Genomic DNA, 27,937 nt, shown 5'->3' on the forward strand with positions numbered 1-27,937 from the left:
AAAAGTAAAGAAAATAGAATCTCCCTAAAGTCTAGGAAAGCGGGTATAGGAGAGCCTAAGAAGGCCAAACCTTGGCCGGGCGCGGTGGCTCAAGCCTGTAATCCCAGCACTTTGGGAGGCCGAGACGGGCGGATCATGAGGTCAGGAGATCGAGACCATCCTGGCTAACACGGTGAAACCCCGTCTCTACTAAAAATACAAAAAACTAGCCGGGCGAGGTGGCGGGCGCCTGTAGTCCCAGCTATTCCGGAGGCTGAGGCAGGAGAATGGCGTAAAAACCCGGGAGGCGGAGCTTGCAGTGAGCTGAGATCCGGCCACTGCACTCCAGCCCAGGAGACACAGCAAGACTCCGTCTCAAAAAAAAAAAAAGAAGGCCAAACCTCAAGGCAGGGAGGCTCCCTAGGCAAGCCCAGCTATGGAGAACCAGAAGAGACTCACTGCCCATAAGCCAAACAAATTCAATTATTTTGAGGTCCTGAGGCACTGGTCCACTTCTTGGTGAAGGAACATGCGATTTACCACTCAACAGGCAAATAATTAAACTTCCTGAACATCAGTATGATTTAAAGCTGCCAACAACTAAAAAGACCTGATATTCTCAGTTTAAGATTTCATCCTACAGTATAGTAACATTTTTATTATGTACCTCTTACGTCCATTTTGGAGTCATCTCTCCTCCCAAGTATTTAATAGCCCTTAGTGTCTTCTAAAGCATTATCAGACTCATTTTGCAGATTTGTAAATACCTCATAGCAATTGAATGACAGGGTGCTGTCATGAAACTATGGCATGCGGAGCAGCAGGAAAAGGTTACTGACATCCTAGCATCTCACCGCCATGCTAGTGTCTCCCCACGTGAAACAACCGCCCTGAAGACAGTCTGTGGCTGAACCTCAATCTATTTTCACTTAGAGAAAGGCAAAATCATCTCTGTTTTTCCTGAGTCTTACATAACTGTAGCCTGAGAGTCCAACTGTTCTGGTCATGGCCTCACATTCTTTCTGCAAAGGCACTAGTTGACAAGATTTATGGGATGGTCTAAAGAAGCATGTGAAGCAATGTGGGTTGAAACCATGAGGGAGAACTTTCTGATCCTAGCAGAGTAGATCTAGTTTCTGTGGAGGGCTAGACAACCAGCCCCCAAACTCATTGTCCTGACTATGGGTGCTCAATGCCCAAAAATAAAGCAAAAAGGGTTCTTCTCTTTAATAGTATCTGTTAAGAAGTCATAGTCTTGCTAAGGTTTGAGGATGTGAAGACACAAAGGGCTCCTAGAGGCTCTTCCTTATGGAAGCAGACACGGAGGTGGCACTGAACATTTCCAACATAGTCAGTGGGGAGGGAAACCGAGACAACACGGATGAGTGAAACAAACTCGGCCACAGAGCTGCTACAGTCCCTGGATGTTTGTAAAACTTACAGAAATTGCTTTTCATGCCCAGCAGCCAGCACAGGCAATAGCTATCACCAAAGCCATCTCAGCAGGACGGTAAATCAAAAATCACCAAGGCTAAGAAGCAGTATGTTAAGAATAACAACTCCCTCTGAGATGATGATGCTTTAAAAACCCACAACAAGCCAGCTGAGCTCCCAGTTTAGGGAGGAAGTTTAAATAATGTTCAGGGGACAATGGTCCGAAGTCAGATGGAGCCAGATAGCAAATTCTAGGTGGAATGGCTGACCAAAGTCCTTGTGGGATAGGCACCTGGACATCATACTTACAGTGAGTTGGGCCGGGTGGGTTTGACTACAGCCAGGTCTGGGTCACTGGAGTTCATGTTGGGCTGTAAGCTGCTGCTGGAATTAAGGATGCTGTTTGGATTTGATGAGACAGATTCCAAACTGGAGTTGATGATGCTGTTCCTTTGTTCCTCTGGGGGGAAAAAGTCACAAGTCCCATATTACTATTATTGCACAGGGACAGTGTATTGCTACACGCACAAAAATTTATAAAGAATAAGACTGGATTAAGATCTCTGGTCCCAGGGAAGTTTAAGAAACAACATAGAAAAGGTTAAGAATTAAAAGTGGGAAAGGAAGAGTCAAGGGGGAACAGGTGACTCGAAATTTTAAAGCAAACCCCCTTCCTTGTCGTAACAGGATATATCTCCCCTTTAATATAAGCCAGGATTTTTTCTAAGAGTGGCCCTACCATGGCACCACAAATTGCATCTTCTTTTGACTGGCAGATTGCCAGACTAGAGAAAAGCCTTCATAGACCCCCTCACATTCACCCAGATCCCCTTGGCTTCTGTGACACTCACCTTTTATTCTAAAACTCCTGTCTCTAGTATTGCTCTAATTCATCAGGCCATGTCCCACCTCCAATTCCACAGAGCCTCACCAGAGAAGATCTACTATTCAGCCACCAATGTCCTTATGACTCCAACAGTCTAAATTCCTGACCCCTTCTCAGACACGTCTTTCGGTGTTGCCTCTAGCTCCATGTACTTGGTGTTTAACTTCAAGTGAATTCTTTGATAAATCATTCTGTACTGGGCTGCAGAATGGTTTGCCTATAAACAACAACAAAATACCCGAGTCCATAGTCCCAGCAGTCATATTCACGCTTGGAGAATATTGCCAAGCCAAGAGACAGAAAAGCTGAGTTCTCTTCAAGCCCTGACTGGCTATGTGACCTCAGGCAATTTCTACTTGATCTTAGATTCCTGGTTAACAATCTATAAAATGGGGAGAACAAGAACTGCCTTTCACAGCTTGTGGAACTGTCATGAGGATCAAGTGGGATCACAGGCAGGAATGTATCTTGTAAACTTCAGAATACCGCTCAAAGAACAGAACTTTATGTTCTTCCCATCTTTAAAAACTCAGAATCATGAATGGAAAACACAATTTTTGGAGATAATTTAGCTAAATGGTACAGGCACCCACCATCGCCGTAGCAAAATATTATAGATGTGGAATGTGATTCTTGTCCCCTATTGATTACAGATATACCATACTAAAATCAACTGATACTTCTGGCAATTAATTCACTTAAACATCATATCTAGGCTACTCCTGGACCTTTCTGCAGTGAGTCAGGGGTATGTTACAATATGTCCCTCACAGGATAGTCTAGAGTCACTGGTATGATAATTTAAAGGCCAACATTTGAACTCAGGTCTCTTTAGGCAATTAAGAGGGTGATGTGTCATAAAAATACTTTTCCTTTTGCACGAATCATGTCTGTAAAAATAAAGTATGCTTATGAAGTGATTTTAGAGTAAGCCTCACACTAAATACATACACACTCACCCCAATACCCCTGATATCTTAGCAAATCCTTAACGCCCTGGATAAAGCCCCACAGGAGAGAGCAAAACCCTATGAGGCTACCTCCTGACTACTGAACTCAAAGTAGATTTGGAAAAAGTAGATTGAACTGATGTCTGAGATTTAGAACTGTTCATATTTTAAGAGCTTCATTTTTGAACAAAAACGACAACAAAGAGAAACCAAAAGAGTTACACTGAGCCAAGATGTAGGAGGACTAACAGGGCCTGTAAATGGGAACTTCCTACCAGAAAGAAAAACAACACTAAGATTACATAATAAGGGGATCACTGAGAGATTGGATGTGCCATTTATCAGTATGAATCAGTATCAGTAAGATTTTCCTTTTCACAAAACACGCATACAAAGATGCCCGAAAGACCATGAGGAGCTCGAGACTACCATATAAAGAAAGAGAGTGAGGACGGTTCCCTGGGCTTCAACTGGAGACATTTACTGCTTCACAGGACAGGACAGAGAAACAGTTTTATTAACCTGATTTTGAGAAGCTTAAAGGGCCAAGTTTGTGTGACATAATTCTCAGAATTCTTGGGAAACAGAAGAGCGTAACTATCGCTCACATTTCTCCTGTGATTATATTTACTTTTCCAGGAGAGGATTATCATTCTACAAACTAAAAACAGTATCTTGCTAAAAGTATATTCGTCTTTCTAAAATGTTAGCAGGAGATTATTTTTCTCCCTTACTATCCATTAGTAAAGGAGGGTATAAAAATGTATCATAAGGCTTCATAGTTTTACAGCCAAGAGGGCCAAATATGCATCCTAAGAGGCCAACTCTTTATTGGTATCCCTTGCTGGGACAAATGACAAGAAAACCCAGAAACCTGGCACTGCCTGACTATAAAGCGACTACAATTTTGTAGAAGAAAGGTTTCATCATCTGTAGACAATACATAATGAGACTGAGAACATCTAGGTAGAGGATCTAAGCTGAAAGGCTGACAATCTTTACTGAGGGTGAGTAGGCAGGTGAGGATTATTCCAGGGAAAGGATAAGAATAAGATCAATGGCCAGTCAAATGTTTTAGTGGTTACAGCAAACTATACCAAGACAAATTTTAAAGCATTTGGAGTCAATAAGGAAATAAGGAGAAAATAAGCCAAGCATGGCAGTTCATGCCTGCAATCCCATCGCCTTCAGAGGCCAAAGTGGGAGGATCACTTGAGGCCAAGATTTTGAAATCAACCTGGTAAACATAGTGAGACCCCCATCTCTACAAAAAAGAAGTTAAAAATTAGCCAGGCCTGGTGGTACACACCTGTGGTCCCACGTACTTGGGAGGCCGAGGCAGGAGAATTGCTTCAGCCTGGGAGTTCAAGGCTGTGGTGAGGTATTATGGTAACACAGCACGCCAGCCTAGGTGACAGAGCAAGACTCTGCCTCCTTTAAATAATAATAATAATAATAATAATAATATTATTATTATTATTATTATTCAGTAATGTCACTCAAAATAGGAGTGTTTTTCATCAGCTAGGCAAATGAGTACTGCTCCTGACAGAAGCGCCCAAGAACAGGCAGTCTAGAAGACACTTTAAAAAATAAAAATAAAAATGAAGCAAATCCTTCAAATAACATAGCTAGACTTCCCTGAGTCACTGATGATTCAATCCAGCTCTGGTATCCTCATAGAAGGTATAAGAAGGACTGATGGCAATTATGTTGCTGAAGGAAAAAAATTATAGGCTAGTGGGCTTCAAAAGAAAAACAGCTAGTTATGAGTCAAGTCAACAAGATCATAGAGGACCATGACAAAAAGGAAAGAATGCCCACAACTCAGAAGTATGCCTAAACTGGTTGAAGTCAGTGAGAATGCTTGCCCACCTCAAACATGTTTGTCAACAAGAATCTGTCTTTCTATCAGTCACAGAAAACAAGACCCCAGCAACAAGAAAATGATAAAATAAATCCCCAAATAATGGTAAGCATGCATTGGCAGTGCTTTCACAAACATACGTTCTATAAGGAGTGACAAACTGGATGTGAACTTGGTCCTTAAGGATGCAAACCACCTGAGGGCACGGACATGCTGTCAGGCCACACGGCATCCATTAATGTGGCTGGTGAGGTCAACACTAGCCATCCACTCCTGGTGCCTAGCCCACGGGTCACTGACACTAAGGCTCCGTGAATGGTTATAAGATAAATATTAAATATAAGGGAATAATACACAGTCAAACATTTATGCTGCTGGAACAGAAAGAGGTAATTTTCTGTGACTGAATTTTTCAGGTGCTTTAGACAGGGACCATGAATGTCCTTGAAACCAAAGATGACAGTGGGCAGAGTTTTTGTTTTTTGTACAAATCAGGAACGGAAAAACATGAGTATGCAACCAAATCACTGCAACTAAAAAAGGAAAGCCGCAGAATAATTTTGGTGATATTGTACTTGTTCTGGGGGTTGCCATGGAAATCTGGGAGCTGAGCGACTTCACTTTCCATATTTACCAAGTGACTCCGACCCACTCTAATGGCAACCCCGTCACACACGGGAGGCAGGAGCTCTGTTTATCACAGAACCCAAAGGCGAGGCCAGGAAAGCACTCACAGAGCCAAGCCAAATTCACACGTCTTGGCAGGCCTGAACAGGTCTGGCTCACTGAATACACAGAGCTGGAGGGTAAATATGAAACATTTGCGGGAGGTTTCCCACCATGCATGGGACTCTGTCAGAATACAAGCTAATATCCCAACTTTCCATGGTGCCTAAGAGTAGAGGGCAAAAAGAAGAGGCAAGAGGACTGTTCTTTAACAGCCTCTAAGGATGCCTCATAGAGCCAAAAGGAGGGAACGGACTCTCCACATGATCAAACAAGGAGAAAAGGGAGTTACCAGACAGCGCGAAGTTTTACAAAGACAAGGAGATTTATATAAAAAAATAGGAAGGCAAACACAAAATACCCAGAGGCTTTCCTGTGCTGTGGTCAGGAGAGAGGTGTACTTTCTCCTGCTTGTTAAAGTTTTGCAATGAAGTCTGTAATGTATCATCTTGACAAGATGGGATGATTATAGCACGGCAGCTTAATGAATTTTGCAATAAAAAATGATGAGTGTACAGCAATTTCTGAGTTTACCATCCCTGGGAAATACCCAAGTACATGGGAAGCTTGGAATCAGACTTTCCGAAGCAATTTTTACCCCCTGTAGCTCTTGCTCCTGATAATAGTGACATGCCAAGCCACACTAAAATCTGAGGTGGTCTCATTTCAGGCTGACCCAGCAGGCTCAGTCCCTATGATAAAAATAATCTTAGAAAGCAGTCTGCATAATATGTTTGGGTATACAAAACAGTTTGGGCATTTTTTTTTTTTTTAATCTTAAAAAGGAGTTTGGGTGATGACAGACGCTACACATTGAGTTGAAAAGTAGGCTGGGCACGGTGACTCACACCTATAATCCTACCACTTTGGGAAGCTGAGACAGGCGGATCACAAGGTCAGGAGTTCGAGACCAGCCTGGCCAATATGGAGAAACCCCATGTCTACTAAAAGTACAAAAATTAGCCAGGTGTGGTGGCGGGCAGCTGTAGTCCCAGCTACTTGAGAGGTTGAAGCAGGAGAATCACTTGAACCCAGGGGGCGAAGGTTGCAGTGAGCCAAGATCATGCCACTGCACTCCACAGCCTGGGCAACAGAGCAAGACTCTGTCTCAAAAAAAAAAAAAAAAAAAAAGTGAAAAGTAGAGTCAATCCATTGTTTTGATCATAGTACATGATACATGAAAGATGATATTAAAACCTTGACAGATGATCTTCAGCAAAATGACTTCTGATTATGGTTCTGTGTGGACAGACTGACTCTTTCTCTATAGCACCTGTAATAACCCTTTTCTTTGCAAAGGGAAAAAATGCCAATAAAACTGAATTTCGTGAGAGAATGGGGAAGTCACTGTAGCTGGCCTGGGATTGCACTGATTCACAGGAAAGAGACATGGAGGCACAATGAGAAAGACTGGCCCTAAAACACCATTTCAGAAACCACAAGGGAGGAATGGGCCTCTGATGAATGTTGAATAGGGGGTTGAATGATCAGAGTTAAATGGACACGCTATTACTCACGAGACAGCCCTCTTTTCTACGTGAGAACTTGCTTTCAGGAAAAGTTGCTTTCCTGTTAATCTACAGTTGACTGGGATCTGAGGGAGTCCACGTACAGATGGCTTATATTCTTGCTCATTAGAAAGAAGGAAACTACACGTTTACTTACTTTTATACCACGACTCACTACAAAATGGGTTTGAGATAGTACATGAAAGATACAATTAGGGAGTTTTGTTTTTAATAACTTAAAAACAAGTGAATATATAAGAAATATGCATTTCTTTCCAACTTAGAAAGTATAGAAAAGCATTTGCGTCTGCACACAAATATCCTGCATGGGCCACACTCCAGCTGTATTCATTTTGGTGTGTAAAAGTCCAATTATTCTGCAACACAGAGGAATATATACATATACACACACACAGACATGTGTCATGCTTTTAACAAAGCAGACTCACATCATACTTAATGGTATCTGCTTTGTTCACTCGGTGATAGTGCCAAAAGCATGCGTCTAGAATGTGCTTGTTTTCATTTAATGGGTCTAGCTGGAACTTTTTTCCTGCCACAAGCTTTCCACAGCATCATTTTTTAATGGCCACATTATCAACATGGTTTTCAGTCACGTGTAGTAATTACACATAATTGACCCAAGAAACACCTTACACACCTTCTGCAGCCTGTGTGACAATAGCAATCCATGTGAATAAACATGTCATCTTCCAAAGCAAATAGGTGTGCCCAGGGCACCCGGGATCTGCAAAGGCAACCTGAGAAAGGGCACATGCTACAGCTTTGACTGCTCAGAGAAAGGCATTATGTAAGCCTTTGAATAGTATGAATTCCCAGTCATGTTTCAACAAGGAAGACACACATGAGAAATACATAAGCTGAATTCTCAACCTCTCACTGGGCCTGTCTGGGAGAGGGTCCAGGATGAATTAACGGAACTAAAAAAATCATTCAGAGCTATAATCTCAGCAGCTAGTTAACATGATCCATGTAAAACAAGGCCCAAGAATCCCCTCCTGCTCCCACCCCCCACTTCCACCGACACTGTACGACATGTCCTAGGCTGCTGATGTTTTTGCACTCAAGCATCAAACAGGCTCTTTCAGGGGCCGGGGGGACTCTGCATTTCCCTTACAGATGGGCCTCCCCTTTGCATCTGCAGGCTCCAAAGAGGGGTATATTTCCTTAGTCAGTTGTAAGGTAAAACTATAGCCTGATGATAATCACCATAATTGTAGCTAACATTTATTGGGTGCTTACTATGGTCTAGGCCCAGCGTCAAGTACTTTATATATACTGGCTCACTTAACCATGGCAATTACCCTCTGAGGAAGCTATTACTAGTGATAGATTTTACAGAAGAGAAAACGGAGGCTCAGAAAAGGAAAGTAACATACTCCAGGTCTCAGAGTGGTAGGTGATAGAGATGACATTAAAACAACTCAGTCTCAGTCTCACTGCAGAGCCTCTGTTTTCATCCACCATGCCAGGGTGCTCCAAACCCCAACAGTGATTCAAAGAGATGTCCTGCTAATGACAGAAGACAAGCCACCCTGACTGTCCCCACCTTCCCAAGCCAGTACTTCTCTAAATTGAGTTAGCATCGGCATCACTAGGGTGCTTTAAATATATAGATGCTTGAGTCCCAGCCAAGACCTCCTGACTCAGAATATCCTGGGTAGGAGACCAAGCATCTGTATTTTTAACAAGCTCCCCACAAGATTCGAATGCACACTCAAGTCTACGAACCTCTGTTCCAAGAAACGCATTTCAACATCTCGGTATAAATGCTAAAGATTTGGGACAGAATAAATCCTGAGTGTCACCTTGCAACCTCTTGGAAGAAATCTATGAGGTACAAGACCTTGTTGCTGGCTCCCTTCAATCCTTCTGGCTCCCCCTTCTACAGTTGTCCGGAAAAAGTACAGCTTGTGTGTCAGTACCTTTCACCTAGATGTACCAGTACAGTCTCTGCTGGATGATGTATCTGTGTGGAAACTTGGAGATTAAACAGTAATCTCCTTTGCTGCCATTCATTTGGCAGCACAGTTGAAAAACCTCGTTCCATCTGTTCGAAGGTGATTGCAAATGAGCCTGAGTGGCTTGGCCGAGTATATGAAAGCTACCGTTCAACACGTATCACTCTCTGTGTAGTTGGTGCTAGATTTGGAGGGGAGACTGTCATGTGGCTGCAGCCTGCCAGGACGAATGTTGAGGAACCCATTCAATATGGTTCAGCTGCCCCCATGTAGCCCTGGAAGCTGGAACAGATGGCTTTCATTGCTTCTGTAACTCAGGCTAGCAAGGTTTTCACTTTGGTAGCTCAAGAACTGACAAAGGCACTCTTTTGGAGATGACAAAGTATAGGGAAGGAAGACTACCTAGGTACAAATCCCTTCTCTGCCATTTGCTAACAGTGTAACTGCTTAACCTCTCGACCTCAGTTTACTTGTCTGTAAAATTTGGATATAAGAACCTACCTCACAGGATTATTAATTGTGGGGATGACACGAGACAATGAGGTTAGCAGGCTCATAAGTAGAGCTATAATTATTTTTATTATTATTATTATTATTATTAGACGAGGTTCAAATTTAGTTTGGCCTGAAAGTTCTTTACCGAATGTATCCATTTGTACTTCCACCCCAGCCCCTCAGCATTTTATGGGCAGACGCCCAGCTTAATGAAACGTTGAACTCCAGGTTCTTAAGTGGAACTGGAAACATTTTCCCTTGGAGATAAGGATGAGCGTGCAGACTCGGTCACAACAGCTAACCCTAATGGAATGCATCTCCTGTCGAACCATCCCACAATTTGACAGCAAAATAACGATTGGTTAACAGTGTCACTTTGAGGTAGAATGACAGGGTTCAAATCTACATTGTTGCTGTGTAATCCTGAGTGTACACTATTTAATGTAAATTTTATTTCCTTTCAACTGTAAAATAGGGACGGTACCTGTGTCATATAATTTTAAAGATCAATTGGGATGTTGTGGTGCACAATGTCCAACACAAGAAACCACCTGGTAAGTTATATAGTCATAGATATTAAACACAGACAAGCAAAAAATCAATTTCTAAGGAAAATGTCTTCCAGGTTCAGTTTGACTAAATTACCTTTCTACAGTTCTCTCCGCAGTTCTACAGACAACAGCTACCCACTGCTACGCACAGAGACTCTCCCATCACAGACCACCTTTCCTATCTATTGGACCAGGATGGGATCTTCACATCATTTTGTATCTTTCTCAAAACTCCTTTCAGAAAACATTCCTTGACTGTCTACAGATAACTTTGATATCTAGTTGTTCCTCACTAAAATACTCAGTGGTTTCCGGATGGTTTGTATTTGTTGCTATGATGCTTTCTAAATCCTGCATTTCCCCATCATTCCCTTTCCTCTTGTCCACAAAGTTTTAATCTCAGAGGCTGGTCCCATTTCACTCCTAGCCCCATTTCCATCACACATTGCCTAAGATATAAGGAGCCACTTGCTGTCTTATAACTGATCTAAGTCCCTGCCCAGCACAGAGCATGAGAAATCATCAAGCTCTTCATTCTAAGAATAGATGACAGCTTTATGTTTAGGAAAAGGAAAACAAAACAAAACAAAACAAAAAACCACCTAGAGAAGACTATACTAATACCCATAGATTAAAGAGAGAGAGTCTCAGGCAGGCACCTGGACACACACCTGGTCTCTTACACTGAAGGAAAAACTCCTTCTGGATAATAAGACACATATCTATGAGCATCATCTAATATCCCAGACCATGAGCCTGAAGTGCAGGTGCAAAGGCAGAGGCCTGAGCCTGAGGAGCTTCTTCTCCGGGAAGAAAGAGGCAAATGACAATCCGAGGCTAAGATTCACCTCTAAGAGCAAACAATGGGCTCCAACTTCCACACAGAATAAGGACACTGCAGAGAGGTTGGGAGAAAAGCGTATGCTGCCAACAACACCTGGAGTCTCTTGGAGGGAAATACCTAAGTGAGCTACTCTGGAAGCCTCAGCCCCATTAAGCATTTCAACTGGGGAACTGGAAAGAGTACTGACAAATGGAATGCCAAATAAACATTAACTTGCAAGTACATCAACGAAGAGAAAAAGGAGAATGACTGGACTCAAAAGAGATCAGGTGGACAGATTTATCAAAAGAAATGAGGTTCTGAAAATGATCGCAGGGCAAGTGTGAAGGCAGAGGAGAGGTATGCGGGAGCGCGCATGTGCAGGTGCCTATGGGTGCATGTGTGCCCTCACAGCACATCCCTCCAACCGGGCATCTGCTCTGTGGCAAGAACCTGAAGAAAGGTAAGGTCGCATCAAACCAGGACAGGTGTCACTATGAACTGAAAGGGCGCAGCAGGAAACTGACATGAACGGCAAGTGTCCACAGCCCACTGACAATATCTGAACCCAGTCCTAGTTGAGTGGACAAAAGGAACTTGAGTTTGTGTACTTAAATTAAGAGGAAGGATGGAAGTCAGTCAAAATTAAAAGCCAGTTTGTGGATTCCAAATGGTGGTATGCATTCCACAAGCGGTACACAAAATAATTCTAAGGTGGGATATGGATGACCACTTTCCAACTTAATGGTTACATATTTATTTTAACATATATTAGAGAATAATACAGTGAGATCATCGAAGTCATGTTTTTAGAGATCTTACGTGTCAGGATGAAGCCAGGGAAAGAAGTAAGTTGCTTTAAGGTTAACTTAAAGAAGTATATTAAATAAGTCACAGTGAGCCACATGAGCTATGTGGCTGTGGCACAAATGGTGAATGAGGGGTTAGGTACATGACTGGCGTTTAAGCACTGAGCGAAGTGTGTCAGGAGGCCTCAAACTGAAATCACTGTTATATGGAAATACATACTTTTTTTCACAAATTATTATATTTGCATAATCGTTACCTGTACTTTAATGCCAAAGAGTAAATTCAGCAAAGTGCTGGGAAAAAGTTTTCTTTGTCCATAGACCAGACAAAGGGAAAGGTGCATTGTGTGAAAACTTCACAGTGCATTATCATCTGCTCACCCAACAGTGATGGGTGGCTGGATTACAACCCGGGAGGGGGCAGGTCCCAGCAGAACCTTCCAGCTCCTAGCTCAGTCTTCCTCAGTCAACTCTCCCACTGGCCCCCCACAGGGTGCCCTTCATGCCAGTTTGGATAGTATACTAGCTTCCCAGAAAAAAAGGGGTCTCTAAAATAAACCAATATATACACACAGACACATATAAATTGCAATTAAAGAACACACAGACTTGCAGTTATAATGTTTATTCTGAGAAAGGAGGGAAAGTTAGACTCCCTACAAATATCTGAGCCTACCTGTATGTGCCGGTCGTGTTTCCAGGGGGCATTTCCTAACATTAAGAGAAAGGCCCTATTGTTCACTCTCTTCCCCTTTTGCATCCCCTGTCTACCGTCTGCAGACATGGACAGAGCAGCTTGCTCTGCAGCGGAGACAGTTCTGCTTTCACACAGCCTTAACTTTCATCCTTTGCCTTGTGTGATAAAATTAATCTTGGACAAAGATCTAGTTGATTTTCTCCTGATCTCCATCATCATTCTTATGAGCTCCCAGACAATGCTTTAAAGCTTGTTCCAACGCTGCTTCTGCTTCAGTCTAACTACATACCCAGCACTATTTTAAGCTTAGGGGAATTTACCAATACTGTCTAGCCTCTCCTAATCTACACCGTACACTGATTAGTACAAAACATTAGGTGACCGTGGCTGTCCTGGAAACCTGAGAAGCACATTACCCCATAGCCTGATGGGCTATTCATTAGCAGGTGTGAGTGAGGCCAGTTCTGTTCCAAGTGTTCCCTGGTACACTCGCAGGGGCCCAGGCCACGTGCAGACCACATTGAGAGTGAGCCCAGCCAGATATATTTAAAAGGAACACAGGCCACTGTGAGAAGGAAAGCCAATCCCAGGACAGGGTCAAAGTCCTGAAACCTTGTATATCTGTTGACCTAGAAATTCTTCTAAGAATTTATCTAAAGAAATGTTCATGAAATAAGAGCAGATTTAGTTACAAGGATGTTAATACTAGCTTTACTTATAAAAGCAAAATATTTGAAACAACCCTAATGATACTAAATATAGCAAGGTACAGCCACATGATGAGATTCAATGACATCTTTAAGTGCAGTAAGGATTTTGGGATGGGAAGTTTTGCTTTTAGGAGTTATGGTAAGGAAGGCCATTACTTTAGAAATACAAGGGGGTAAAATAACCACCTTTTTTGTGACAAAAAGAAAGATACCAATCCAGATATGAAACCTCTCCTCTTCAAGGCACGGTAGCTCACTGTCCTGCCTCTGTCCCTTTACTGTACCTTACAGAAATGAGTAATAATAATGATGATGATGGCAATACCAGTGCCATCACCACCCAGCATTTACTGAGCACTGACTCTGCATCTGGCAACGTTTGAAGGGCCTTAATCCTCAGAACGACCCCATGAAATAGAAAGCATCAACCCTATTTTGCAGAAGAGGAGAATGGGGCCGTGAGCTATCAGGTAACTTCCCAAGCCACACATCGCTGATGAGCAGCAGAGGCAGAATCACACCCAGACGACCCGGGGCCAGAGTGTGTTTAACCACGGTGTTCCCCTGCCTCTCTCAATGTAGGTCTCTCTAAGGAAGCAGCTGTGATGCTGACTTACATTTGTAGTCACTTGTCTACTTTCCTTACCCAGTTTTGAACTCCTTAAAGCCAAGGTCCCATGTTTCTATTCCCAGTCCCTGGGAGGTGTCATGTAAATGTCAGCTGCATGAAAGTACCAGACTTGGTTATCTGTGTGTGATTAAACAGTAACCAATAATGGTAGTGGCAGCTCTCAGTAATTGGCCCTTGCCATGTCCCAGGCCTTATGCCAGATGCTGAAATGCATAATTTCATTTAATTTGCATAACTTCCTATGAGTGGGTCCTCTTATCTCTCTTTTACAGATGAGCAGACGGAGGCTCTCTTAGAGCAAAGGCTGAAACAATACTGTATATTTTAGGGGTCAGTATCTGATCATTGCAAAGAACTCAGAAATCCTGAGGTGAAAAACAGAGGTGATATAATTGTGGTGATAACACGCTGGTATTTGGAACAAGTAGGCTATTGTTCCCTAATTAATTCACTAATGAATTTCAAATATTTTTAGGTGTCGACTCCATGCCAGGCACCATGAGAGGTGGAGTAAAACATCAAGCTGAACAAGGTGCCACCCTCACAGAGTCACATTCTAGTAGGGCATGTGACTCACACTAATGGGTATTTCATTACAACTGAGAAAAGGAAAGGACACTGGCTCTATGGGAATTGTAACAAAAGGGGAGCTGAAGAAGCAGTGCCTCAGCTCAGCTCTTATTGTGTCGGAGCAGGAGGAAAAGAGACTCAGCTGTTTGTTCACAGGAGGTCTGGAAAGAGAATCCTCAACGGCAGCCCTTCCCTTTCATTCTCCCGTCCTATCAGGGTTACTCAGCAGAGGCACGTGGGAGGGCACAATGATACAGTCTTCAAGGACACAAAAAGCCAGTAGCACACAGAGAAACCTGGAAGTGTCCACCCTGAGCCGCGGCAGGTAGCATGGGATGTCCCTGAATGCCACGCGGGCCCTAGCAGCAGAGACTCACGTTTCTCTGTTGACTGAACGGTGTGGAAGAGCGTCAGGGGCCTCTCGCTGCAGGACGGGGGCTTGGAGTCACTGCTCTTCTTCCGAGACAGGTGCAGCTGGGCATTGGTGAGAGGCATATCGGGCACGGTGTTAAATATCTGCAAACAAAGTTTCACAACAAGGTTACTCACATCTGTGAACTGGGAAGAAAACAGGCCTGAAGCAGTACAACGGAAAGCTTGGCAGTGTCTTGGAATCAGCAAGAAAAGATCTGAGAAGACCACTGGCAGTTGCTCAAGACTTCATTTGAAACATTTCTAGGAAATCGCATTAAACATTCTCGTTTGGATGCTTATCCCAGAGTTTGATAACCACCCACTTCCATTTCTAACCTCTTCTGCCACAATTTCCACTGAGCGGCTTTTCATTGTTCTCTCCAGGGAAACAGAAAACAGCTGTGCTCAATAGAAGCCACTGTCTGTTAACAGCACTTGAAGTTTTTGACTACCTTTGTCCAGAACCAATGAATCAAAAATTCCTTTATCTTTCTTCATTGGTTCTAAGTTCTTAACAATTACTTCATAACTTTCTTAAACCGTGAAACATGTATTTAAATAACATTTCATAAAGGGCCGCAGGGCAGGGCACCATTTCCCAATCCTCATCAATTGTCCTCAGCTGCAGCATCTTTGTCTAGTTCAGCAGTTCCGTGTTATCTGTGATGCTGAGCTTTTCCTCGTTTATCTTGATAAAAGTAACACACACATACACACACACACACACACACGTACTATGGACAATTTGAAAAATGCAGAAAAGTCTCCAGAAGAAAACAAAAAATGATCCCAATTCTACCACTTAGAGATAACCACTGTAAGCATTTAGGTTTTATTTAGTTACAAGCTTTTTTTTTGGAAGAGGGGATTTTATTCTTCTAAAAGTTCATGCTAAAAAATAAGAAGAAAATGATGGACAGAAATCATGATAACTCTCATCTTTATTTCTACAGATAGAAGTATGGCAGACTTTAATAATTATAATAGCTAATACTTACATGGTGCTTACCATGATTATAGTAGTAGCCGCCACTTATTGCAGACCCCCTTAGGTACCAGTCATCATACTGTGTTCTTTTCATGTAGCCCACTCAGTTCTCAGCAATCCTGAGCAACAGGTAATGTCCTCAGCATTTTATAATGAAGAACTAAGGCTCAGGGAGGTTCAGTAGCCACAATTGTAGATACAATTTCAGAAAATAACAGTTTTTTTCCCCAGATTCCTTTTTAAATGCTTACAATAATACTGACGCTCATTCATTCAATCGACACACACCTTTTAAGTATCTCCTTTATAGTAGGCACTCTGGGCATAACAGTGAAGGAGGCAAACATGTTCTGTGGTTAAAGAGTCTGCCTTCCTGTAGCTATGGTTTACTGAGTTCTTGTCACACCAGGCACTAAGTTAAATGCTTTATATGAATTATCCCAGTTGATGTTAACACACACTTTTCATCATTGAAATTATATTCTTTATTCTGTTTGTATCATATACATTTCATCTAACATTATACAGTATTTCCTCATTAAAAAAATCTTCAGACATGATCCTTAACGGCTGCATAACACCCCCACTATATATTGAAAAATCAAAATTTATGGATCCATTCATTACCATCTCTTACTCTTTGAAGTTGGTCTCCTCCCTCCTGAGTTTTCTCCTTCCTAACAGTCTCTGATGTGTCTAGGGCCACCTTTCACCCATGAGTGGCCCTAGACACATCAGTCTTTCTCATGGTTCTCTCTCCTTTTCTGTGTGCATTTAAAAACAGAACTCAAAAGCTGATATGTAGGAAACAAAATCATAAGAATTATAAGAATTTCAGCCCAAACAGCTGCTCTCCATGGGTTGGCGGGTCCTCGGGCTCCAATGATGCCAGCCAGCTGGTTAAATCAGTCTCACTCCTAAACACAGCTGTCTGAAAACAGCAGTATCATGTTTTCCCTAGAGGACTGAAAATTTTCAACAAGATAAACTGAATCACTACACGTAGCTGAGTTCAACTAGGGCAAGGGAATAAGAAGAGAAGGAAACAAAGTAAAAGCAAGAAAAAACTCCTAACTTCCCGACCAGCTGGAACCCCAAAAAACAAGTTTACCAGTGCTACAAACATCTCCAGTCTCCTACTGAGCCTCTACAACAGAAAGAAAAGCTCAAGGACTGCAACCTCTAAGAAGCTTTCTCCCTACCCTTTATTTGGTCATCCTCAGGTGACAACCTCACTGTGTACCATTATCATTGACATTTAAAAATGGCTACTAAGTATGAGTTTTGCACCTGCCGGGCACTGTGCTAGGCAGATGCATCCCATGATGCATCTCTAAGCTGGAGGCCAACAGCATAGCAAGTTGGATGACTATCTCACAATGAGAGATAGTCACATCTGCCCTGCCACACAGCTAAGTAGGAGAGTGACCGGGAGTGAAGTCCCAGGGCTGCAGCAGCCATTCATTTGGCTAATCTCCAGGCAATCTTCACTACAAAAGCTGTTGTCTCAAACATACAAAAATGCGTTTCAACCTAACAGTGTCTTCTAGCACCTTTCTGCCTCTGGCCTCAGTTACAGCAACTTCAGCAATCCCTAGCTAAGAGCATTTGAAAATGAATTCAGAGTTAGTGATAGGCCTGGTTCTCATTATTTTCCCTCACATGCTGCTTTGCCTCTGGCCTCTCAATTTTGTCTCTTTTTTTCTAATGAGTTATTGAAAATGAGATCCTCACCCAATTACAATGGGAACAAAAATAACATGGACTTCGATTTCAACTGTCAACAAAAATGCGAGCTTTTACTATTTCCTGAGAACTGTAGTAAATGCTGGAGAAACAAAGAAGAGTAACTTGTGAGGAAGGACCATGGCTTTAGACAGATGCGTGAAAAATTGCTTCCAAGAAAATATTTATATACAGCAGAGCAGGAAGAGACACGAGAACAAATGAGGAAGAATTCCACTGTGCTCATCAGCTGTTTCCTCTAAAATAATTAAGTTATTCCAGCATAAGAGAATCAGCTCTGCAAGGAGATTTTTGCCATGGGCAAGAGCCATAGTCCCAGAGGCCAGTTCCCTGGGTCTCATTGTGAGCCAGGCCCAGACTCCTGAAGACCGCTGATAGGGCTATTCTCAGGATCAAATGAGATAATGTGCAAGGAAGTACACGGCAAAATGTCCAGTGCCAGACATGTGATTATCATAATTACTCTTACACGTTCTTCCAAGGTACAGAGTGCCTTTGCAAATTAGATCAAGTCAGAGCAGACGACACAAACTTTCATTAATGACTCTGGAAAATCATTCCCCAAGTGACTGTTGTTTATTTAACTCTGACACTTGAACACATGCAAATTGTTTAAAGCCTTCTGACTGTCTGGCCACGGGTTTGCCTCTATGCTGAAAGCTCGAGTTAGGATTCTAATGAGAATCTGAATTATTCACAACTTTGTTGGTTATTCCAATCCTATTTCATTTTGGAAGGGATGATTTCAAGAGAATCAAATGAAGTTTTCTTCAGTCTGCGGAGAAGAATCACTGTGCAAATGAGCCTGCTGAATGACGGAAGCAGGAGCTCATATAACCTATGAGCCATGGATTTATGGAGCTCTACCATGTGGCTGGAACAATCTACTCATTTCATAGAGACTTTCCAAATTAACACAAAAGGGGGAGATTTATTTTCTGCCCCAAGTGCCCTGTTAATCCTGTCCAAACTCACAAACTAATTCCGACTTAGTCAGGAATGTCTTAGAGATAAAAGTAAGGAAGACTGTAAGCCTTCTGGAAGCAATTGGGGAATAAAATTGTAAAGCAAAAATAGAACTCTGGGTTACTCTTCCAAGTATCCCCAATTTCAAGCTTCCTGTAAGTGGAATTAGCAGATCCATAAATACCAAGTTACTGTTTCGCCTTAAGCTGCGAGTAACAGTGGTCAGGGGTGGTTTGGCCTCTGCAGTCAGACAGACCTGAGCTGATCCTGGTTCTGCTTCTCATTCAGTAGGCGGCAGCACCTACAGCTACACGGACCTCACCATCACTGACGCTGACATCACTGCCTATCATCACATCAAATACAGGAAAGGAACTTAAGATCATCATACGGGTACAAATGAAACAGGCTTTGGAGCTAGACGGACTAGAGTTCAAATGCTGACTTTGCTACCTACTAGCTATATAATCTCAGTCAAGATAATTAACCCTTCTGAGTCTGTTTCCCTTGTGCAAGTGGGGATCTAATATCTGCCTTGCAGAGCTACTGAAAAGATAATACACATAAAATGCTCAGTGCAGTATGTGGCAAAGAGTAGGCATGAGATGGTGATGGTATAAATGACAATAAAAACAAACAGAATTTGAGCACTTGTCATGCTAAGTTATTTACATGGCTTATTTTACTCATAATAACCCTGTAAGGGAGGTACTATTATTCTTGCCCTCTTGAGATGAGAAAACTGAGACTCCCTGAGATTCACTGATTTGTCCAAGGTCACACAGACAAGGAGTCCAGCTGGACTGGGACCTAGATGGCTTGACTGTCTGGGTCTTAAGCACCTGTAGTCTTTATAGCTACCATTAATTTGAGAGACAGAGGACAAAATGGGAAGATGTAAGTTTTGGAGTCTGGCAGATCTGAAATTTTAGTCACTTACTAGCTCTGTGACCTGGGCAAATTATAAAACTCTCTGACCTTCAGAGACCTTATCTGTAAAAAGTCCTAGGACTGTGGTGAGGACTGAAGCGCCTAATACAGTTTGACATTCAGTATTCAAAAGATATTACTGTAGTCAATAAAAAAGGAGACATACAAGAAGCAAAATAACTGGAGATTCAACAATGGATTATTTGCAGTCAGGACATGAGGATTTAATTTATAAGTGTAAATTTAATTACTGTTCTTTGCAAAACATTGATCTTAACTGCTTACAGCAATGGCAGAATTTCCTGTTCTTATTCCCTTGCACTGTCTACAAAATTTAAATTTCACTGATTCCCCTCTGGCCCATCTTGACATTGCACAGCATTGACACTTGTGGAATTTGTTTTTATCCATGTCACATACACATTTTTAGACCTTCTTCAATCCCATCTGTCACATGCGCCTGCAATTTAAAAGGATTAGGAGTCTCCCTGTAATGTGTGTGGTGTACTCTTTATTATGTGCTGTGATTTTTATGGGAGGGAAATTAGGTCATGATGAAGAGCTCCTAGTCTGTAACTGCAAAGTAGCTCTGAGACAATAAATCAACAGCAGAGGCCTGGGGATTACAACGCAAAACAGAAAGGTTTATATGAGAAATGAGACTGAGCATGTTCTCGAGACACAAATGCACCAGGGTCCATAGTAATGTGGGATTGGTTTGTTTGACGCATTAGGAATGTAGACCTACCACTGTTGAGCACAGCTCGCTCCTTCTCATGACAGACAATGCAGCAGAGGACTGCATGGTTCAGGAGAAGCCATAAACCCAGCACCTTCACAGTGGAAGCCAGGCAAGTCTTAGCAGGGCTTTTTTATTGTAACTGTTAAGAAGCCAAATTCAGAGGCTGTAGCTGCAGAGGTTTTTTAAGGACAGTTGGAAGTTCTATGCCCTGTTGATATCAGCATTTTGGCAGAGGGATCAACAATTTAGAAAGTAGTTTGGGGAGTTGTATTAAAAATCTCTCAAAAGGAACCAATTACATTTAGTAACTGAGGGTATATATAGACAGCTTGGGTCATCCATGGAGAGCTGTGATTTTCCATATCTCCAGAAAGATTCTATTTCCTGTTCTCCTTGCTGACAAAGATGGATAGATGCAAACACAACAACAATCTCCACCTTTATTTGAGTAATATTAAAGGAGCTTCACAATTCAAACAATTACTGGTTTATCTGGGATTTATTGGGGGAAATACATGTGTTCAAATGCACAACCTACTTTATCACATTAATGAAGAGTACCTTACACAGCACTTACCACTAAAAAAAGAAAATAGCCCGGTGGCAGAAGCATTCTAACCTAACACACAAGTAAATCTAGCTTGTTTCTGAACCCTAACAAGGAGAGAAACAAAAAGAGTACAAGCAAGAACCACTGGAAGGAAAGTCAACAAAAAATTTAAAAATAAAAATCGATGAACAAACTACAAAAGCCGTGACCATGGGACAAGATTAGCTTCCTGAGTAGGCAAGAGTACCAACGACTATCTCAATGCAGTGAAGCATCCAGGCATACCTTTTTATTAATTTCACATATCAACAACTGTTTGAAATAGCAAAGAAATAAAACGCGACTTCTAAACACCTGTCAGTTGCCAAACCAACTATATTTTATTAATGGATGCACATTTTGTGCACAAAGTCCAGAACTAGTGCAATGGATTTCAATGTTACCAGTATTTTGGTAAAAGCAGATCAAGGCACATTGGTGGCCCAAATCAGCTCAAATTGAGCTAACTACATTGTAAGCCACTAGCATTTGACTGGGAATGCGAGGTTGCTTAGGATTTAGTCCTTAGTCCAGTTGTCAAGCAGGGTCATCCATGATTACTAGCTCCTCTCCTTGACATCTGACGTTAAAAGTTAACACATTAAAAAAGGGCACTGATCTTTGGGGATTTCTGAGAATTAACAGCTCAAGGATCAACACTCTCACCTCTTCCAAAGCTAACTGATGGACTGGGAAAGGAATTATTATAACTTACTTTGTCAAACATTAATAGGCATCAAAAGAGGAATGCTGACAAAAGCCTGTAGTACATAACACATGAACACACATACATCCTGCTCCATGTACAGAAACCCTTTCGAGTGCCACAGTCACAAGAAACAGCATGGACTGTTACAGAACAAGTGCAATCCTACTATTATGTGTTGGAATTTAACAGCAAGGGGACACACACACACACACACACAGTAGCCTGAAATTTCATGTTGAACCAAAACTATGAAAAGCAAGCAGTTTGTTTTCTTGATAAGATTGGCCTTCTTAAACATCTAAAATTGTCATCGTCATTAGCAAGTAAGCCTTTAAAACACTAGGTAAAGGGAAAACTTGTAAGAAATATAATTTCTGGGCTTTGAGATCTTGGACCATGACAGCATTCAATATTTTGTTTGTCTGAAAATCTTAGCTAGAAGCATAAAAATGTTGGTTGCTTTTAACATCACCTTAAGTTTTTGCCTACTTTATGTTTTAAGACTCAGTGTGATAAGGTATGAGTTTGGGGAAAAGATTCTGTTCATACGGAAATGGTAATTTTGCATAACTGACTGCTACCTTAACATAGCGTGGGAGGAGCCAAAATCTTTGCCATCTGAGCTTTCAACTCGGAAACTTGACTGTAGGTAAAAAGAGCTACACCATCAAATCTACTCTTTAGTTCTCATATAATTCAAAGAGAGTCCAGCGTATGGATCATTAATGGGAAATGATGCTATAAGCTAGTATTTCCCCTTAGGAAGTCTGGCAAAAGAAACAAATTAAGAATCTCTCTCCACCCTCCAAGCAAAGCCTGTAGGTCAAAGGTGACACTATCTGAGCTGCAGGTTTAGAACAGTATGGTTAACTCTACTGTGTTGCTATTTATTTAATGTGTGATTTTGATGTCAGCAATCAAAGGACTATTTGGTTCAGCTTCCAGGGATGTCTTTCTAAAGTGCTGACACAATCATTTTAGCCTCTACTTGGAAACCTCTGAGAGCTCCCAGTTTTCAGGAATCAGTTCAAAACCTTTTCCTACAGCTTTCAGGACCCTTAGCAAATGGACTGAATCCAGCTCTCTGGCATCATCACCCACTACTTGCTAACAAATAACCCACAGTCTTTCACAACCATGTCATTTTAACACAAACAACTTGATTAATGCTGCTCCTCTGAGTGGCTGTCCCTTCTATCTCTACTCTTTCTCTGCCTAGAAAACTTCCATTGATCTGTCAGAGCCCAATGCCACTAGAATTAAATTATTTCTCCTCAGTGATGCCATAACACTTTATTCATCCTACTGGAGGTCATTTAGCACATTGTATTACAGTTAGTTCTATCTTGATAAAATGGGAGTGCCTTGAAAAATGAAGGACCTATTCTACTTATCTTTGGCCAATGGTAGATATTCAATAAATGTGTACTGCATTGAACAGAGATAAACTAGAGTAGATTTTGAAAGCTTGGGTTCTGAGATTAGTACTAAGTTTAACCCCTGTTCCTCTCCTAATCAGTCGCTTCTTAAAGTGTCTGCACTTCAGGCTTATAATTTGTAAAAACAGAGCTAAAAATATTAACCTTAAAGGGTTGCTGTGAAAATTGAATGATGGATATGAAGCTGCTTAGCACAATATCTTGTAAACAATAAGCTATAAGTAAAAGTTAGCTATTCCTATCATCATCATTATTATTTCTGGATTATATTCATTTAAAGGATTCATTCATTTTAATTGAGTAGTCAGTCAGTATGTATCATCAACATAGAAAAAAAAATTTCCATGAGCCCCCAAACATAATATCATATCTCCTAGTTGTTTCCTCTCTGTCTCCTCCTACTGTAGGTATTTATTTCCCAGAACTGTGCCAAACACTGCTTCCCTCCCAGGTCTGTGAGAGAGGTGGAGGACAGAGGTTCTGGACTACTGTGACAGGGTAAGCAGGTCGCTAGTGCGTTCCATCTGACCAAACTCAAGTTGTGTGTGAAACACATCACTATGGTTCCCAGGAAGAAGACATAGATGGATTCTCTGGGTTGCGGGGAGAGGGTGTTTCCAGATTTGCAGGTACTATCTTGAGGGCGTGTGGATGTGAGTGACAAAACAAAGGAGATCATGTTCACTGTTAACCCTTGGCTGAATGTCTAGCGTTAACCCTTGGAAAACAAGAGAAAGACACGCAGGCAAAGAGAGAACAGATTGTATGCCTTAGCTAGTTAGAACACAGAGGTCTCTTACCTTCTATTGAAACAGAGGTGTTTTACCAGGTTAAAGAAACTGAATTACCCACTTCTCTTTCCTTTTCCTTTAATGCCAATCTTAAAAATGTTTTTCCAATTTTAGATATTTATGAGTTGGTTCTCCACACCCAGGCTCACAAAGGGCATTTAAGGGCTAAAACTGTCACTACCACCAGATGCCTGAGGCCCCCGGTTGAATAAAAAATGGCAATGCAGAGAAGAGGCGGAAAAGCACTCTCCATAAAAACACTGGGTTGCTACCCAAGCTCAGCACAAGCCGCTGATAAGAAAGCAGAGTCATTCCTAAAGGGAACTAAATGCAAACTTGCTGGGTACCGTAGATCCCCTGCAAAGGTAACGGTCAACAATCCTCCCACGCCTGTGTGCACACACTGTTCCTCCACCCAGAGGTGGCTTCTCGCTCCTCCCGCCTTGAATCTGGCTGGACTTGTGACTTGCTTTGGCCCACAGAATATGACAGAAATGATACTTTGTTCCAGGCCTAAGCCTTAACAGCGCTTGCTATTTCTGTGTTTACTCTCTTGGAAGTTGGAGCTGGACTCCTGAATGATGGGACAGCACCTGGAGAGAGAGGGGTCTTTTGGAGGAGGATCAAGGCATTCTGGTCCACAGCTAGTACCAAAGTCCCAGTTGTGTGGAGTGAGGACACCTTGGACCCTCCAGTCCCAGTCAAACCACCCCAGCTGATACCACAAGGGGCACACATGAGCCCTTCCCAAATTTCTGACTCACAGAATTGAGAGTAATAAAATAATTGCTATTTTAAGTCACTAGGTTTGGAGATGATTTGCTATATAGCAATAGAAAATTAAAACAGGCATCTTATGGCTCTCTCCATCTCTCTGTCAATGGAGTGGCTCCAATGGCTAGATGCCTGGGTTTCTACACCTTCTTTTCAGCACTATGCTCCATTTATTCCTAGAGCCCTCCTAATGATTATTCTGAAGCACAAAGTAAATACCTTATATAAAATGTTAACATGAGAGAATACTATGCCAGTCGCTAAGGGGGATATATACTTCAGCCCTGCAGTGGGGCTTGTTTCAAGCAAGCTTGTTTCATATGAAAAGGTGATGCTGGAAAGCATTTCTTCAAGTGGGGTTTCAGAATTTTGTCTAACTTTTGACACTAAAGACTAGATAGAAGAATAGTCACAAGTCAAAAAGAAAAGTTTTGTCTAACTTTTGACACTAAAGACTAGATAGAAGAATATGTGTGTGTGTGTGTGTCTGTGTGTGTTTCTATTATAGAAAATTAAAGCCAAGTCTAAGGAAATGCTTGGTAAATATTAACGAAGACCTTACATACTATGAATTTTTATGTTTTAAAACATTTTATTTATTTATTTTAGATGTAGGATCTCATCGTCACCCAGGCTGGAGTGCAGTGGTGCAATCATAGCTCACTGTAATCTTGAATTCCTCAGCTTAAGTGATTCTCCCACCTTAACCTCCCATAGCTAGGGTTATAGGCATGTGTCACCACATCCAGCTGATGTTTCATTTTTATTTTTTGTAGAGATGGAGGTCTTGCTATTTTGCCCAGGCTGGTCTCAAACTCTTGGCCTCAAATGATCCTCCCACCTTAGCCTCCCAAAACACTGGGATTACGGGTGTGAACCATCATGCCTGGCCAACACTGTGGATTTTAAAGAGTAAGTCTTCGACCACATCCTTCTGAGGACATAAAATTGCTCTGGATTTGATGGCTAAAGTTAAGTTCTATTGGCAGGGAGTTTATACAAAGTATTATCGCCAGAAAGCCAGAGGCCAGAGCATAGCCATGGGTGCTTAGAATTGTTGTGAGGTGAACACCACAGACTTCCAAAAAAGACTGAGGGAACATTTCCTTGCTTTATACCGGGCTAGGCCTGAAGCTACACTGAAAAAGGAGTCAAGATGGCTTATTCCAGTTGCTTTCACAAAGACAACAAACCCTATGAATATGAAGGACGACCTTCCCAGAGTAACGTACATGTACTGTTCTCAGAAGTCATATACCGTAGCTTTGATAATATTCTATCGATCACATAGGCTAGCTCTATTCAGAGGTGGAAGGGGCTAAACAAGGGAATGAAGACTGGTGGACAGAATCACTGGGAGCCATGTTGGAGGCTGGCTGCCATATTCACCCAAAACCAATGTACTGGTGCCTACTGAGGAACAAAACACAACGTCCCTGCTTTCCTGAAGCACACATGCTTGGAGAGGTCAGAAAGCCAATGGATCTAACCATTAAGAAAATTTTATTATATGCTCTATAATTTGTGAAGTCCTATGTGTTAAATAAAATTTATAGGAGGCCACTGGTTTGGACTGAGCTCCTGCCCTAGGCTCAAGAGACCAAACCAAAATGCAGTCACTCCTGCTGAAGTTCTACGCCATCAGGTCAAATATAAGTTGTTTGTCTGACCGTCAAATAAATGAGGGGAGAGATAACAGGCAAATCCCCAGACAGGCCAGTTTTAGTCAGCACATAAGGAAGTCCCCTCTGCTTTAACTTTTACAAGGAAAGTAACTTTAAAACAATTAATCTGCTTTTTGTTCTCTTCTTTAGCCCTTTTCTGTCTATAAAGCCAACCTCCTCTGCTCGGCTTACTGGCACACTCATTCTATTTTACCGAACGAGGTATTGCCCAATTCTAGAATCTCAAATAAAAGTCAACTAATATCTTTAAACTTGTTGTAATTTTGTCTTTTGATATATGAAAATAGGCAACGTGGAATAAAAGGAAAAGGGAATGGTGGAAGTTGGGATTATAACTTCAAACAGAGAGATCTAGGTAGGATTCTCTTAGTACACTTGAAGGAAGTGAGGAAATATGCCATGTGGTTTTATGGAAGAACAGTGTTCCAGCCACTGGGAACAGCAACTGCAAAGGCCTGAAGTAAGAATGTGCCTGAGGTATCCAAGAAACAGCAAGGCAGAAACAAGATGGCTATAGGAGAGATGCAGGAGATGAGATCAGATAGTAACAGTAAGAGGACAGAGACTATGCGGGCGAATGTATGAAATGGGAAGCCACTGGATGGTTCTTAGCAGACAACTGATACTATCTGACTTAACATTTTAAAAAGTCTCATTCTGGTGACTGATACCAGAACTGACAGGCCAAGGGTAGAAGAAAGAAACAAATTAGGAGGCTCTTGTAAATAGTCAGACAAGAGGTAGTGGTAGCTTACATTATTAGTGTAGGTGGTGAGGCATGGTCAGATTCTGGAGTTACTGTGCATGATTAATTTGCCATTCTAGGCAAAGTTTTTATTTAAGAGGAACAGCATTTTTTATTAGATTCCAGATTTGTTGCTGCCAAATGCCCTGCACAAGTTCTGAGAAGCTTCATAGGGATGTGTGTGTAAGAGCAATGAAGTGGGTCAGAGGACTGAAGCTTTATCTCCCCTCCCCAGTTTCATAAGGGCAGCTCTGCATGAACATTCTTCAAATTGGGGGATGAGGAAAACCTTCAAAAGAAAGACTAGGAACTCCAATTCCCCAAAAGAAAAGACAGACCATAAAAACACACACACACAAACTGTATAAAAAATACAACACCATTTATAAAATTGAAAGGCAAACTATAGGTAAAAATATTTGCGACACAAGTGAAGAAAGTTAAATATCCCTAAATTTAAAAAACTCATAAATTCGTAAGAAAACAATCAAGTAAGAAATGGGCAAAGGGTGTTCCCAAAATGAGGCTCATAAGAGTACTTCCTTCATTGAATTGCTGTGAGGATAAAATAACAATATATATATATAAAGTGTTTAACACAGTTCCTGGCACAGAATGCTCAATCAATTTTACCCACCACTGCTGCCACCATAACCACTGCTGCTGTCATCGTAACTACCACGGTTGACACCTTTACCACCACCCCTACGTTATCATCACCACCATCACCACCATCACCACCACCACCAGCAACTTCATCATCATGACAATGTAAGAGCGATGGCAATGCAAATCTGAGTC

General features: G+C 41.8%; 1 protein-coding gene across 7 annotated transcripts in view; it reads right to left on the reverse strand.

Annotated features, from left to right (window-relative positions):
• Positions 1-27,937, reverse strand: part of ARHGAP26 (Rho GTPase activating protein 26) — a 469,263-nt gene that overhangs the window by 79,809 nt on the left and 361,517 nt on the right. For all 7 annotated transcript variants that reach the window (XR_003309454.2, XR_003309455.2, XR_003309456.1 and 4 more), the window contains 2 exons: positions 14,996-15,134; positions 1,723-1,873 (listed from right to left, as the gene is read on the reverse strand). Coding sequence is in view for 4 of the 7 variants with exons in the window: in XM_023187730.2 (XP_023043498.1) it covers positions 1,723-1,873; positions 14,996-15,134 (290 nt within the window). In the remaining 3 variants the exon portion in view is untranslated. The remainder of the gene's footprint in view (positions 1-1,722; positions 1,874-14,995; positions 15,135-27,937) is intronic.

The sequence above is a fragment of the Piliocolobus tephrosceles genome, chromosome 4, assembly GCF_002776525.5.
Source record: "Piliocolobus tephrosceles isolate RC106 chromosome 4, ASM277652v3, whole genome shotgun sequence".
Taxonomy (NCBI): domain Eukaryota; kingdom Metazoa; phylum Chordata; class Mammalia; order Primates; family Cercopithecidae; genus Piliocolobus; species Piliocolobus tephrosceles.